This window comes from Corythoichthys intestinalis, chromosome 8 (assembly GCF_030265065.1).
Source record: "Corythoichthys intestinalis isolate RoL2023-P3 chromosome 8, ASM3026506v1, whole genome shotgun sequence".
Classification (NCBI taxonomy): Eukaryota; Metazoa; Chordata; class Actinopteri; order Syngnathiformes; family Syngnathidae; genus Corythoichthys; species Corythoichthys intestinalis.
This window is the reverse complement of record NC_080402.1, coordinates 56,156,941-56,170,483: the sequence shown is the minus strand read 5'-3', so window position 1 is coordinate 56,170,483 and position 13,543 is coordinate 56,156,941. Positions and strand designations below refer to the sequence as shown.

The 13,543-nt window shown below is 38.8% G+C and overlaps 1 protein-coding gene across 1 annotated transcript in view; it reads left to right on the top strand.

Annotated features, from left to right (window-relative positions):
* The first annotated feature begins 7,937 nt into the window (after positions 1-7,937).
* tdrd7a (tudor domain containing 7 a) overlaps positions 7,938-13,543 on the top strand; it is an 80,023-nt gene continuing 74,417 nt past the window's right edge. The window contains exons 1-2 of the mRNA XM_057844551.1: positions 7,938-8,161; positions 8,656-8,863. Coding sequence (XP_057700534.1) covers positions 8,660-8,863 — 204 coding nt within the window. The 5' untranslated portion in view covers positions 7,938-8,161; positions 8,656-8,659. The remainder of the gene's footprint in view (positions 8,162-8,655; positions 8,864-13,543) is intronic.

Here is a 13,543-nt window from a genome sequence, read left to right as displayed (position 1 = left end):
TTCGTTACATTATTTTCAGGAATAATTATTAATTCTTCTTCTTCTTATATTATTCTGAATTATTTATTTATAACTTATTTGTAACAGTGCCAGCAGTATTTATTAAGAATTTAGTGTATGTTTTTAGGCTTTGGAACGAATTAATGGAATTATAATGTATTCCTATGGGAAAATCCTGCTCGACATACGACCATTTCGACTTACAAACAAGGTCCTGGAACGAATTAAATTCGTATGTAGAGGTACCACTGTATTTGTGTATGGATGTTAAACTAAGGAATACTTGTTATAAAATAAATAAATTGGATAAAACAGAGAAAGGGCGCTGTGGTAATCCAAAATGAGCCGCATGCAGAGCCAGTGCATTGTTTGCGCACATGAAGGCTCGGCATGGGGCTCTCCGCGAGTCTGCAACTCTGCATCCTGATATTTCCTTTTCGAATTTCGATATGGATATGATATTAGTCAAACATCTTTATTATCATGTGTTTCGAGGGCCGTACCTCTTCGTGCAAAGCAGGACTTCGTGGTGTTCTTTAAAATGTTCTTATTTTGTTTCAGTGCTCCTTAAGGCAGGTTGTTCTTTTGGCTGTTCTGATGCGAGTCATTAAAATAAAGAATGTTATTTAAAAGTATTTTAGTTTATTTTTGTATATGCTGCTGTTCCTCTCCTTGTCAGAGAGGTGCGTCCATGAGAGCACAATATCCCACACAGAAATATATTTAACAAACCTATCCAGCGTTATTTCGTTGTGTACATGCATTTATTATTATCATAAAAATATGTAGACTATTTAAACATGAATAAAAATTGCATTCTTTTCTGCCAACTTGAAGAAATTAAAATAAATGTCTGTTGCTGCATTTTACCAAGGAAATGACGCATGAACTATCCACCTGATAGAACAGACACACAAATATGAAAGATATAAATGTTTATTGAATATGCATTTTACAGTCTTGTTCAACTGGGAGAATTTGTTATAAAAGACAGGCTTTAATTTGTTATCATTATGCACATAGGTGTTGTCACAAATGTGATCACACAAAATGCAGCCATTTTCCAAGCAGTGCTCTGTCCAGGTCTGAGTGATGCATTGTATCCCTGCATTTCCTTCTTCTGGGTTCTCACAAATAAAAAATAAAATTTCGGCTTTTTTTTCGGGCTCGGGTATACAAATTAAGAAAATACAATTTCGGGTTTATTCGGGCTCGGACCTGACAGTTAAGTTAATTACTCGGGCCGGGTCAGGCTGGATTTCTTAGGCCCAATCTAGGCTCTATTTTCAAGTAACACACGCACATTCATTCACATAACAACTCCCTGCCCTTTTGACCCCATCAAATCCATGGTATCATTTTAATCACTCTCTCTGTCATGACATTTATTTTCCACATGAAGGCGCAATAGAACAAATGAAGCCTCATGATGCTTCGGCCCAGGAGCGAACCAGTTTGATGGAAAGCCTCATTGCTTCATGATGCTTCAGTTTGCCATCACTAGTTTAAAGCTTGGGAAATCTTTTTGTATCCAAATCCGGCTTTAAACTTCTCCACAACAGTATCTCGGACCTGCCTGGTGTGTTCCTTGGTTTTCATAATGCTCTCTGCACTTTAAACAGAACCCTGAGACTATCACAGAGCAGGTGCATTTATACGGAGACTTGATTACACACAGGTGGATTCTATTTATCATCATCGGTCATTTAGGACAACATTGGATCATTCAGAGATCCTCACTGAACTTCTGGAGTGAGTTTGCTGCACTGAAAGTAAAGGGGCCGAATAATATTGCACGCCCCACTTTTCAGTTTTTTATTTGTTAAAAAAGTTTAAATTATCCAATAAATGTTGTTCCACTTCACGATTGTGTCCCACTTGTTGTTGATTCTTGACAAAAAAATTAAATTTCATATCTTTATGTTTGAAGCCTGAAATGTGGCGAAAGGTTGCAAGATTCAAGGGGGCCGAATACTTTTGCAAGGCACTGTATTTTAGTCATCTGTGAGCAGAGGTGGGTAGAGTAGCCAAAAATTTCACTCAGGTAAGAGTAGCATTACTTCAAAACTCAAGTAAAAGTAGTCATCGAAAAAATGTACTCAAGTACAATTGAGAAGTATTTGGTGAAAAGAATATTAAAGTAATGAGTAACATTGTGAGTAACTGCTCAAGATGTTTGTTTTTGTTTTTTGTTTTTTTTGTCTCAGCACAAAGGTATCGATATGAACGGTTATTATTATATTGTACTGTCACCTATTTGCCACATTAAGCCTTTTTTTTTTTAATCATTGAAAAAAAAGATCTACAGAAAGAAAGCGTCATTCTTTCAAAGAGCATGAGTGCCCTCTAGTGGAGAAAATAGTTCCTAGTTTGATTAGTAAATACCATAATTTTGGGACTATAAACTGCTACTTTTTTTTCCCCCATTTTGAATCTTGCGGCTTATAGTCCAGTGCTTATTTGTTGATTTATTTGGGTTAATCGGTAATACTTTATTGGACAGCGGCATCATAAGACTGCCATAACACTGTCATAATTGTGACATGACCCTATCATGGTCAATACTGAATGCATATGACAGGTGTCATTAAGTGTCATCTGGCAAATGAGGTCACTAACTCAATTTATGTCCAGCTTTGCTCTTTTACATCCATTCAAAAGTGAGACAATTTGCCGGATGACACAAAATTATGTCTGTCATAAGCATTCATTAATGCTCATGGAAGTGTCATGTCATAATTATGATCGTCTTATGGCGCCACTGTCAAATAAAGTGTTAGCAATTTCCTTAACTAGCAATAATGAAACAACTAAAACAGGAACCGAAGAAATAATTAGCACACAACATGAAATTTGATTGTTATTTACATCTGTAGCGCTGCAGTGCATGCTAGGAGGCATGTTGGACGACAACAGTGTTGGCAGAAGAGGTTGACTGTCTCCCCCAAGAGAACAGCGATGGCCAAATGAATCATGTTGGTTCATTTGGTCTTATGACAGTCTTATGATGCCACTCTCAAATAAAGCATTAACGGTCAATATCTTTTGGTGTAAATATCCATAATACAGTGAGGACAGCTGCGGCTTACAAAGTCCAGTGCGGCTTATCTATGAACAAATAGCGTTTTCAAGTCAAATTTGGTGGGTGGCGGCTTATAGTCAGGTCCGCCTTATAGTGCGAAAATTAGGGTAGTTCCATCACAGTTCCTATTATGAAATTAAAAGGATTATATCTCTGGTTTTCCGTGGTCAATCGATGCCAATTAAAAACTGGGAGAGAGTTAAAATCTGCACTTTCGAGTCACGTTGATGGCGGCGCTATATGTCAAATACTTATTTTTTTTAACCGTGCTTTAAAGACGCCACGTGATTGCTCATAGAACAGCAAGCTTGAGTCTCAGTGGTATAAAGGGGTATTGTTGCGATTTCTCATTGGTGAAACTAGTAGAGCTACTGTTGGCATCGCTGAAAGAAAAAAAAAAATATGTAGTATGTAATATGTAGAATAAAGAGGAAATATGTAAGGACTAGTGCAGCTCAAAATAGCGGACTAAGAATGGCATTTCTTCACAAATCTACTCAAGTAAAAGTATGGCACGGTATAACTACTCGTAGAAGTACATTTTTCTCTAAAGCACAGGTGTCAAACTGATTCCAGAAAGGGCCTAGTGGGTGCAGGTTTGCTTTCCAACCAATGAGGAGGACACCTTTTTACCAATTAGATCTTTTACATGTGTGATCAGTGAAACTTTGTCAGGTGCTGCTTGTTTCAGCAGGAAGTTAACTGGTTAAACTCTCTGCGCGTTTTCCTTAATTTATCAATTACTCAGGGGTGGAACTTACGAGGTTGCTGGGCGTGGGACCGAGCCCCCAAGGGACCCAGTTTTTGGGCGTGGTTGGTAAATGGTGTTTACTAGTGCTTTTCCACCTTTCAAGGCCCTTAAAGCGCTTTACACTACAATGCCATCCACCCAGGGGCGGAGTTTGACTTTTGGGGCAGGGGGGACACAATATGTTGATGACCCCGAAATGCAGTGTCAGCAATAAAATTCACTTACAAGAATATTTATATTATAATAATAAGTTGAAAATGAGTGTTTTTTGTTTCCCATCATTCTTGAAGGGTATTCTAAAATCAGGCTGCTTAGGCTCTACTTTTCGCCAAGATCGTCATCCATTGAATATGGTACGCACACCGGTGTCGTGCCAATGTAGTTACTCCAGTCTGGGTGGTGATGTACTTATCTACGAGGTTTTAAAACATGGCACATCAATTAAAAAATAAATAAATAAATAAATTTCTGTTGTGTACCGTAACATACGTACTGAACGTTAAAAAAGGCAATGTTTCACTGTTTTACTTGTAGGATGAACTATAACTGTTCTTACTGTAATTCAAGTCTTGTATGGAGTTTCTCCAGTTTAATAAACATCCATGTCAAAAATATATAACTATTAAGGGTGTAACGGTATATGTATTTGTATTGAACTGTTTCGGTACATGGTGCTCGGTTCGGAACAGAGGCGTACCGAACGAGTTTCTGATGTAATGTAACCCTTACTTTTCGAGGCTGTGAGTTGATCGGGTTACAGTTTCTTTGTGTAGATTATATTTACTCCGTCTTCTCTGCTATAATGAGGACCAACACGGTACGACAGTATAACCCAGAAACGTCAACGGCACGACAACGTGGCCGCCGCGAGAACGCAGTGAAACGCACACCAGCCAATGCACACCAGTCGCAGTGCGGCTGCGTGTTAGACGCGTCCCAGAAGCGGCTCAACACGACGCACGCGAAAAGAACGGCAGAGTTTATTAATTGACGCGAGACGCGACCCTCCTGCGTCAATACTTCTACCGGTAGCTAGGATCGGGCAGACCGGAAGTCACTCATGTAAAAATACGGTGGATCCGGTCGATTTTCAAACTAATATGCCATCGTAACCCACTTTTTGAGTCCATCAGATCTCTTGAGTGGTAGATTGGGGCACAGTTGACTTGTCTTTGTTGATTTACTGCTGTCTTCTCTGCTGTAATAATAACCAACACGGCCCCGTGTTCAATACAAAACCGTCCCTCCACAACAGGACAAGTAGGAACTAATATTCACATAGGAATTAAAGTTATACAACATAAAATATACAATATAAATGAATACGACATCACATTTGTAAAATATAAACACATAATAAAATAAATAATAGCCCATTTAAATAACATAAATTGAAATGCGCTAAAACACCTGTAAATTAATAATAAGAATAATACACAGATCCTGCTTACACAATTAAATTTATTAATTTCTGTGTGGCGCTTTAACTTAAGAAAATCCACCAATAAAGCTTTTGAAAACCGTTCATCCGAAAAAAAAAGATTCATTTCTCTTTAGCACAGGACTTCTTTTTTCTTCTTTCAGAAAGAAAGCTGACCAATACGCGGGGTATGAAGGCAAATTGTTGTTGGATTATCTTTAAATACCAGCTACCTTTGGAGCAGAATTCTAGCTTTGTATAGGCTAATGTTCCTCATGTTGAAAGCACAAAGGTATGTAATAAACAACTAGCACATTTATATTCTGCATTTTGTTTTCTTACTGTCCAGAAAATGAACCGAACCGTGACCTCAAAACCGAGGTACGTACCGAACCGAGATTTTTGTGTACTGTTACACCCCTAATAACTATGGTTCTTTTCTGGCTTCAATTAATCGTTCAAGTCGACAACCTTCGTAACTAATGTGGGTGCGCACGCTCCTGCGGCCAAGGGACCCAATTTTTGACATGGGTAACTACATTGGCAAGACACCGGTGATGGCTCTGTTGTATAATTAGCGTCTTTAGTGGGGCAAATTGAAACTCCGCTCACCATTTTGACGGCGTTTCATGGTCCACATTTTCAATCTTTGGTTCTTGCTCAGTAGTTGTTCTTGCTTTTCAAAGCTTATGTTTGAAAAAAATTACGAATATCCATCTTGCCTTTTCGGTCCTCGGGTGGTTTTGGCTAAGCAAAGTAAATGACCGTCTAAGGTGCTAGTCACGTAATCTGTTCAAAAAATAATTATGACTCATTATAAAAATATCTTTTTTTGTTCATTTCATTCATTTTTGTTATTGCTTTACAACTTTTATAGACAATATTTTACCGGAAAATTGTTAATTTTAAAACCATATACTGTATAGGAAAGTCAATTACATGCAATGACACTTTTCGGCCACCAAGGGGGCATGCCCCCCCCTGAAAATCCGCGCATGCGTCCACCTACTGGTGACGCAGCACTAGGAGCAACGTGGGGTTCAGTAGCTTGCTCAAGGATACTTAGACGAGTTCATCAGGGTGGAAAATCGAACCCACAACCTCTGGGTTGGGGAACAGCTACTCTACCGCTGAGGTTAGGGGAGGTCCAGGTGAAACAGAAAGGTAAGATAAGACGATGCGAGGAGCTGTAATACAGTGTTTTACGTGTAAAAATATTTCTGCCAGTATACCACCACCATCACTTGGCGGATATCTGAAATTTCCACTTGTCCCACCCCCCAAGACACCCCCCCCCCCCCCCCCACACACACACACACACCGGATGATCATCTTGTGGGGCACATGAATAATTGTCCTCTAGCACCCCCCTCACTTTGGACGATTCACTCAGGAGGGTCCTGTTTATGCTCATCGCACACTGTCCCTGTTCACATTTGTTCCGCCCCTGGCACAATTTACAAGGTAAACTAACAATTTTATTTGCCTCCTGATTGCAGTTGTAAGAGACACCAGATTGGTGCAAAGGTGTCGTCATGTTTTGTTGAAACGAAATCCTGAGCCCACTGCGGCCCTATGTGGAATAGTTTGGAGACCACTGTGGTATAACAACAGGTGTTGTGCCGAAAAAATGCCCCCCGCGTGAAATGTATCCCCTGACGGGAGCGCTTATTTATGACGCTTTATTGAGGTGAAAACATCAAATGTTTTCATGGGCGCATTACAGTAATGGATTTACGACTGTAAAATCAGTTTTAAATAAATAAATAATACAAAATACTAGTACTGTATTTTGGTAACAAATCGTTGACTGGGGCACATAACCATCTTTGAACAGAAATGTATTAGTGTACAGGTTTTCACGACCACATCCCAATGAGAATCCCGCAGGAATGACATTTATTAGTTCAAGCAGAGTAAAATAATACATATTCACATTACAAGAAAGTCGTTTCCATGTCCATTGATTTTTTTTAATTATTTTTTTTAATTTTATTGAACAATAGACATACATACATACATACAACACACATACATACAAATAACAGCAAACCAGATAAATCAGTTCACGTAGAATAAACCCTTATCAACATTTTTTCCCCTTACATAGTAAGACATACAAAAATAGAATAACAAAAAATAAACAAAAATAAGAGGGAAAAAATAGCACATTTTATACTGAACAATTTTGAACAGACTTGCATTTATTATTTTGTATCATATTAAGTGATGTGAAATATGATTCGATTTCAACCAAAAATAATTTAAAGTTCGGATTTACATTTTGAAATTTAGATTAATGAATATATTTCCCCATTAGTATATAAAAATTTAATATCGTATATATTTGTTTATCTTTGGATTCAAATACGGTAATAATTGTTTTTCCTTTTAATTCAACCTTTTGTTTGGTTTTAAATAAAATATAATTTTGGAGATCAGTCCAAAACTTTGCCCTAATGGGGCAACCATAAAACAAATGAGGTATATTTTCAGGCTCAGTCTTAAACCTGAGTTATGCTCCCGCGTTACAGATTGTGGATTTGTTGTCAACATCCTTAAAACGGGACAAGTGCACATTAGTTGGGTGTATTTTATGTAAAATCTTCAAATGCAATTCCCTTACTATGTTGGAAACAAACAGTTTAAAAGGAACAATCCACGCCTCTCTCCATTTGACTTGATCGAACTGTGTCCCTCGATTGTTTGTTTTGTTTTTTTGTGTGTGTGTGTCCGTCGATTGGTAAGAAAAAAACTGTACGAGTGACGTGTGCACGCTCCCGCCTGGGGTTACATTTCACGCGGGGCAGACAATTTTCGGCACACCACCTGTTAGGCTGTGGCCCTGTGTTTATGAGAACCTGCTCAGTTTGTGATTGCGGCCTGGAGGCGAGAAGATCAGCGACGGGTAACAGAAATATTTCGTCGTACTTTAGTTTGACCCAATATGCGAATACACAATAGTAATCCTTGTAACTTTATGAGAGTAGCCATTCTCTAACGCGACAAAAGTTGTTGTTTTTTAATCGTTTCCTAACCGACACGGCTAATCGTTAGCAGTTAGCTCTTTACTGCACGCCAGGCGTCCGCCATCTTTTGCAAGTATTATTGAATGACGCGTATTAAATGATATATCGCCCCTAGTTTTTATGTACGTACAATTATTTCACCAAGAAAGAGTCGGCGATATACTGTATGAAACATTCAGGAGTAGTGGCTTGGCCAAGATAGTAACACAAATAAGGGTTTCAGCTCAAACTTAGGAAAGCGCTCATTTGCGAGTCTCTAATATTAGAGGTTATTGGTTAGTTCGTTCATTCATTTTATTTCATGTTTGTGAATTGCTGGTTGAACGTGTAATTAAATTTTTTTTTTTTTTTTTTTTTTTTTTTGCATCTACAGCAGAATGTCAGACATCGAGTCAATCAAGAAAATGGTGCGGGCTGTACTTCAGTCCAGCAAGCAAGGAGTGGCTGTTAACAAATTGCAGTTTGAGTACCGCTCACTCTGTGGAGAGAATATCGATCTTAAAAAACTGGGCTTCAAAAATTTGGAAGACTTTCTCAGAAGCATACCATCTGTGGTACGGCTGGACTACAACAATGGAGATGTAAGATCCGATTTTTATTCATGTGTAGAGTGTCTAATGCCATGTTTTGTTTAGTGGTGGAGATAAAGTAGATGTGATGGATCATATCAACAAGCAATATTCTTTTATTTATTTATATTATCGAGGAAATTCAAATCAACAAAGTATCAATTACCGGTACTATGATTATTATTTTTATAATAATACTGTATATTTCTCGGTTAATTTCTCTTAACACTGCTCTGATTTGTTAATATTGCCTCAGTCAATCCTTACCTGTAGACGGTAATTCACATTTGTGGCGTGTGATTCTGTAATGTAGTGTATTGTACACTGCCATTGAACCTTTTCAGATGGTAGATTGCAAAATGATGGAATAACTCATTTGATGCTAGTATAGCGTATAGCAAGCGTGTAGGTTTGCATAGGGGATGGTAGGGACATAACAATACCAACTTTTCAGGATGCTTTCAATATGTTCAGACTTACATTGACTTTCTAAATGTGCTAGTCCATTTTTTGATTGGCTGATGACTTGACAACACACACACACGCTTTCACGTTCACAGCCGGTGTCTTGTCAAAACTTTCACCCAAATAATATTTTTAATATTTTTCTCCTGAAGTTTTACTCTCAATGTTATCCAAAAGTGCTACAGTGTATCACAAAAGTGAGTACACCTCTCTCATTTCTGCATATATTTAGGTATATCTTTTCATGGGACAACACTGACAAAATGACACTTTGACACAATGAAAAGTATTCTGTGTGCAGCTTATATAATAGAGTTCATTTATTTTCCCCTCAAAATAACTGAAAATATAGCCATTAATATCTTAAACCCACCCATCTCATCAGACCATAGGATATGGTTCCAGTAATCCATGTGCTTTGTTGACATGTCTTCAGCAAACTGTTTGCAGGCTTTCTTGTGTACCGTCTTCAGAAGAGGCTTCCTTCTGGGGTGACAGCCATGCACACCAATTTGATGCAGAGTGCGGAGTATGGTCTGAGCACTAACAGGCTGACCCCTCCCCCCTTCAATCTCTGCAGCAATGCTGACAGCACTCTGTAACGAGTCACATAACATTTTGGAGGGAAAATGACAAGCAATACTTAATTTGGACAATTGATCAATTAGGGATGTACGTTTTTTCAAAGGGGCGTACTCAATTTTGTTACCAGGGGTTTAGATATTAATGGCTATATTTTGAGGGGAAAATAAATTAACTCTATTATATAAGCTGCACACAGAATTCTTTTCATTGTGACAGTGTCATTTTGTCTGTGTTGTCTCATGAAAAGATATACTTAAATATCTGCAGAAATGCGAGGGGTGTACTCACTTTTGTGATACACTGTATATAAACAAGGTACATTATAAACATACACGTGCAACATTAATATGGCATAACTGAATGCTTAAAGACACAGCGAAGACGTTAAAAGTGAGAGAGTGCCATGCAGTTGAGTTGTGTGCAGCCACATGGCAGGATGTGTCTGAGGAGAACTTTTGTACATGTCCGTATATGATCAAACGTAAGTACCGGTAAATGTTCCTTTCTTTATTAAAAGTTTGTCGTATTTACTTTGGAACTACTGCATTCGCTGCCATTTTTAACATTACGCGCTGTGCAGAACGTTTTATTTTTTACATTCCTGGATAGTTAAGAGATGATGAACAAGTTTGTCAGCCCTTAGCTCCCAATATACTTGAAACGGCGCCATTGTAGTCTGTTCGCGGCAATGCTTGAGTGGATCGTTCCGGGCATACGTTAATTGCGTTAAATATTTTAACGTGATTAATTTAAAAAATTGATTACCGCCCGTTAACACGTCAATTTTGACAGCCCTAATATATACTAAGGGTCTAACGGTACATGTAATAGTATTGAACTGTTTTGGTTCGTGGTGTTCGGTTCGGAACGGAGGCGTACCGAACGAGTTTCTGTCGTAATATAACCTTTACTTTTCGAGGCTGTGAGTCGATCGGGTTAGTTTCTTTGTTTAGATTATACAGTGGGGCAAATAAGTATTTAGTCAACCATGAATTGTGCAAGTTCTCCAACTTGAAAATATTAGAAAGGCCTGTAATTGTCAACATTGGTAATCCCCAACCATGAGAGACAGAATGTGGTAAAAAAAAAAAAAATGAAAATCACAGTTTGATTTTTAAAGAATTTATTTGCAAATCATGGTGGAAAATAAGTATTTGGTCAATACCAAAGGTTCATTTCAATACTTTGTTATGTACCCTTTGTTGGCAATAACCGAGGCCAAACGTTTTCTGTAACTCTTCACAAGCTTTTCACACACTGTTGCTGGTGTTTTGGCCCATTCCTCCATGCAGATCTCCTCTAGACCAGAGATGTTTTGGGGCTGTCGTTGGGCAACACGGACTTTCAACTCCCTCCACAGATTTTCTATGGGGTTGAGATCTGGAGACTAGCTAGGCCACTCCAGGCCCTTGAAATGCTTCTTACGAAGCCACTCCTTTGTTGCCCTGGCTGTGTGTTTGGGATCATTGTCATGCTGAAAGACCCAGCCACGTCTCACCTTCAATGCCCTTGCTGATGGAAGGAGATTTTCACTCAAAATCTCTCGATACATGGCTCCATTCATTCTTTCCTTTACACAGATCAGTCGTCCTGGTCCCTTTGCAGAAAAACAGCCCCAAAGCATGATGTTTCCACCCCCATGCTTCACAGTGGGTATGGTGCAATTCAGTATTCTTTTTCCTCCAAACACGAGAACCTGTGTGTCCATCAAAAAGTTCTATTTTGGTTTCATCTGACCATAACACATTCTCCCAGTCCTCTTCTGGATCATCCAAATGCGCTCTAGTGAACCGCAGGCGGGCCTGGACGTGTACTTTCTTCAGCAGGGGGGACACGTCTGGCAGTGCAGGATATGAGTCCCTGGCGGCGCATTGTGTTACTGATAGTAGCCTTTGTTACTGTGGTCCCAGCTCTCTGTTGGTCATTCACTTGGTCCCCCCGTGTGGTTCTGGGATTTTTGCTCACCGTTCTTGTTATCATTTTGACGCCACGGGGTGAGGAGGGAGTTGAAAGTCCGTGTTGCCTAACGACAGCCCCAAAACATCACTGTCTAGAGGAGATCTGCATGGAGGAATGGGCCAAAATACCAGCAACAGTGTGTGAAAAGCTTGTGAAGATTTACAGAAAACGTTTGGCCTCAGTTATTGCCGACAAAGGGTACATAACAAAGTATTGAGATGAACTTTTGGTATTGACCAAATACTTATTTTCCATCATGATTTGCAAATAAATTCTTTAAAAATCAAAGAATGTGATTTTCTATTTTTTTTTTACCACATTGTCTCTCATGGTTGAGGTTTACCCATGTTGACAATGGCCTCCCTAATATTTTCAAGTGGGAGAACTTGCACAATTAGTGGTTGACTAAATACTTATTTTCCCCACTGTATTTACTCAGTCTTCTCTACTATAATGAGGACCAACACGGTAGGACGGTAAACATCAACGGCGCGACAACGTGGCCGCCGCGAGAACGCAGTGAACCGCGGGCGTTAAAGTCAATCAGCCAATGCACACCAGTCGCAGTGCGGCCGCGTGTTATACGCGTCCCAGAAGCGTCCCAGAAGCGGCTCAACACGACGCACGCGAAACGATCGGCAGAGTTTATTAATTGACACGGGACGCGACCCTCCTGCGTCAATACTACTACCGGTAGCTAGGATCGGGCAGACCGGAAGTCACTCGTGTAAAAATACGGTGGATCCGGTCGATTTTCAAACTAATTTGCAATCGTAACCCACTTTTTGAGCCCATCAGATCTCTTGAGTGGTAGATCGGGGCACAGTTGACTTGTCTTTGTTGATTTACTGCTGTCTTCTCTGCTGTAATAATAACCAACACGGCCCTGTGTTCAATACAAAACCCTCCTACCACAACAAGACAAGTAGGAACTAATATTCACGTAGGAACTAAAGTTGTACAACATAAAATATACAATATAAATGAATACTACATCACATTTGTAAAATATAAACACATAATAAAATAGCCCATTTAAATAAAATAAATTGAAATGAGCTAAAGCACCTGTAATTAAATAAGAATAATACACACATCCTGCTTACACAATTAACCCTTTAATGCCTGCAGTATGAAGCAATTATCAGAGAATCACAAAATTTGAAAAATAAGGTCTTAATGAAACCTTTTTTTCAAATTTGTAAAAAGAAAAGTCAATGCATACGTGTAATAAGCACTCTAATAACTTTAACCCTTGCTAAAACCTGTTTTTTTTTTTCTCATGGAACCTGAAGATGCATGTGTTGACCTGTTTTTTTTTTCTCATGGAACCTGAAGATGCATGTGTTGACTTGCATCCATCATTTTTTTTTCAAAAAGAAATGTCAAAATTCTGAATTAGTCTCAAAATCATGAAATTTTAGGTGTATCAAATGTAGGCCTGAGCGATATTGGGAAAAAAACTATTGCTGCGATTTTTTGGTTTTTTTTTTCGATATATTGCGATATTATATTGCGATATTGAAAAAAATGTATATATATATTTTTTTTTTCAAGAAATTTTCACAAGATGACTTAAATAGCTGTTTGGAAAGACTTTAGATGACTCACCATCACCACAGTGTACAGTCATCCCTTGTTTTTCGCGGTTAATGGGGACCAGAACCCGCCGCGATAAGTGAA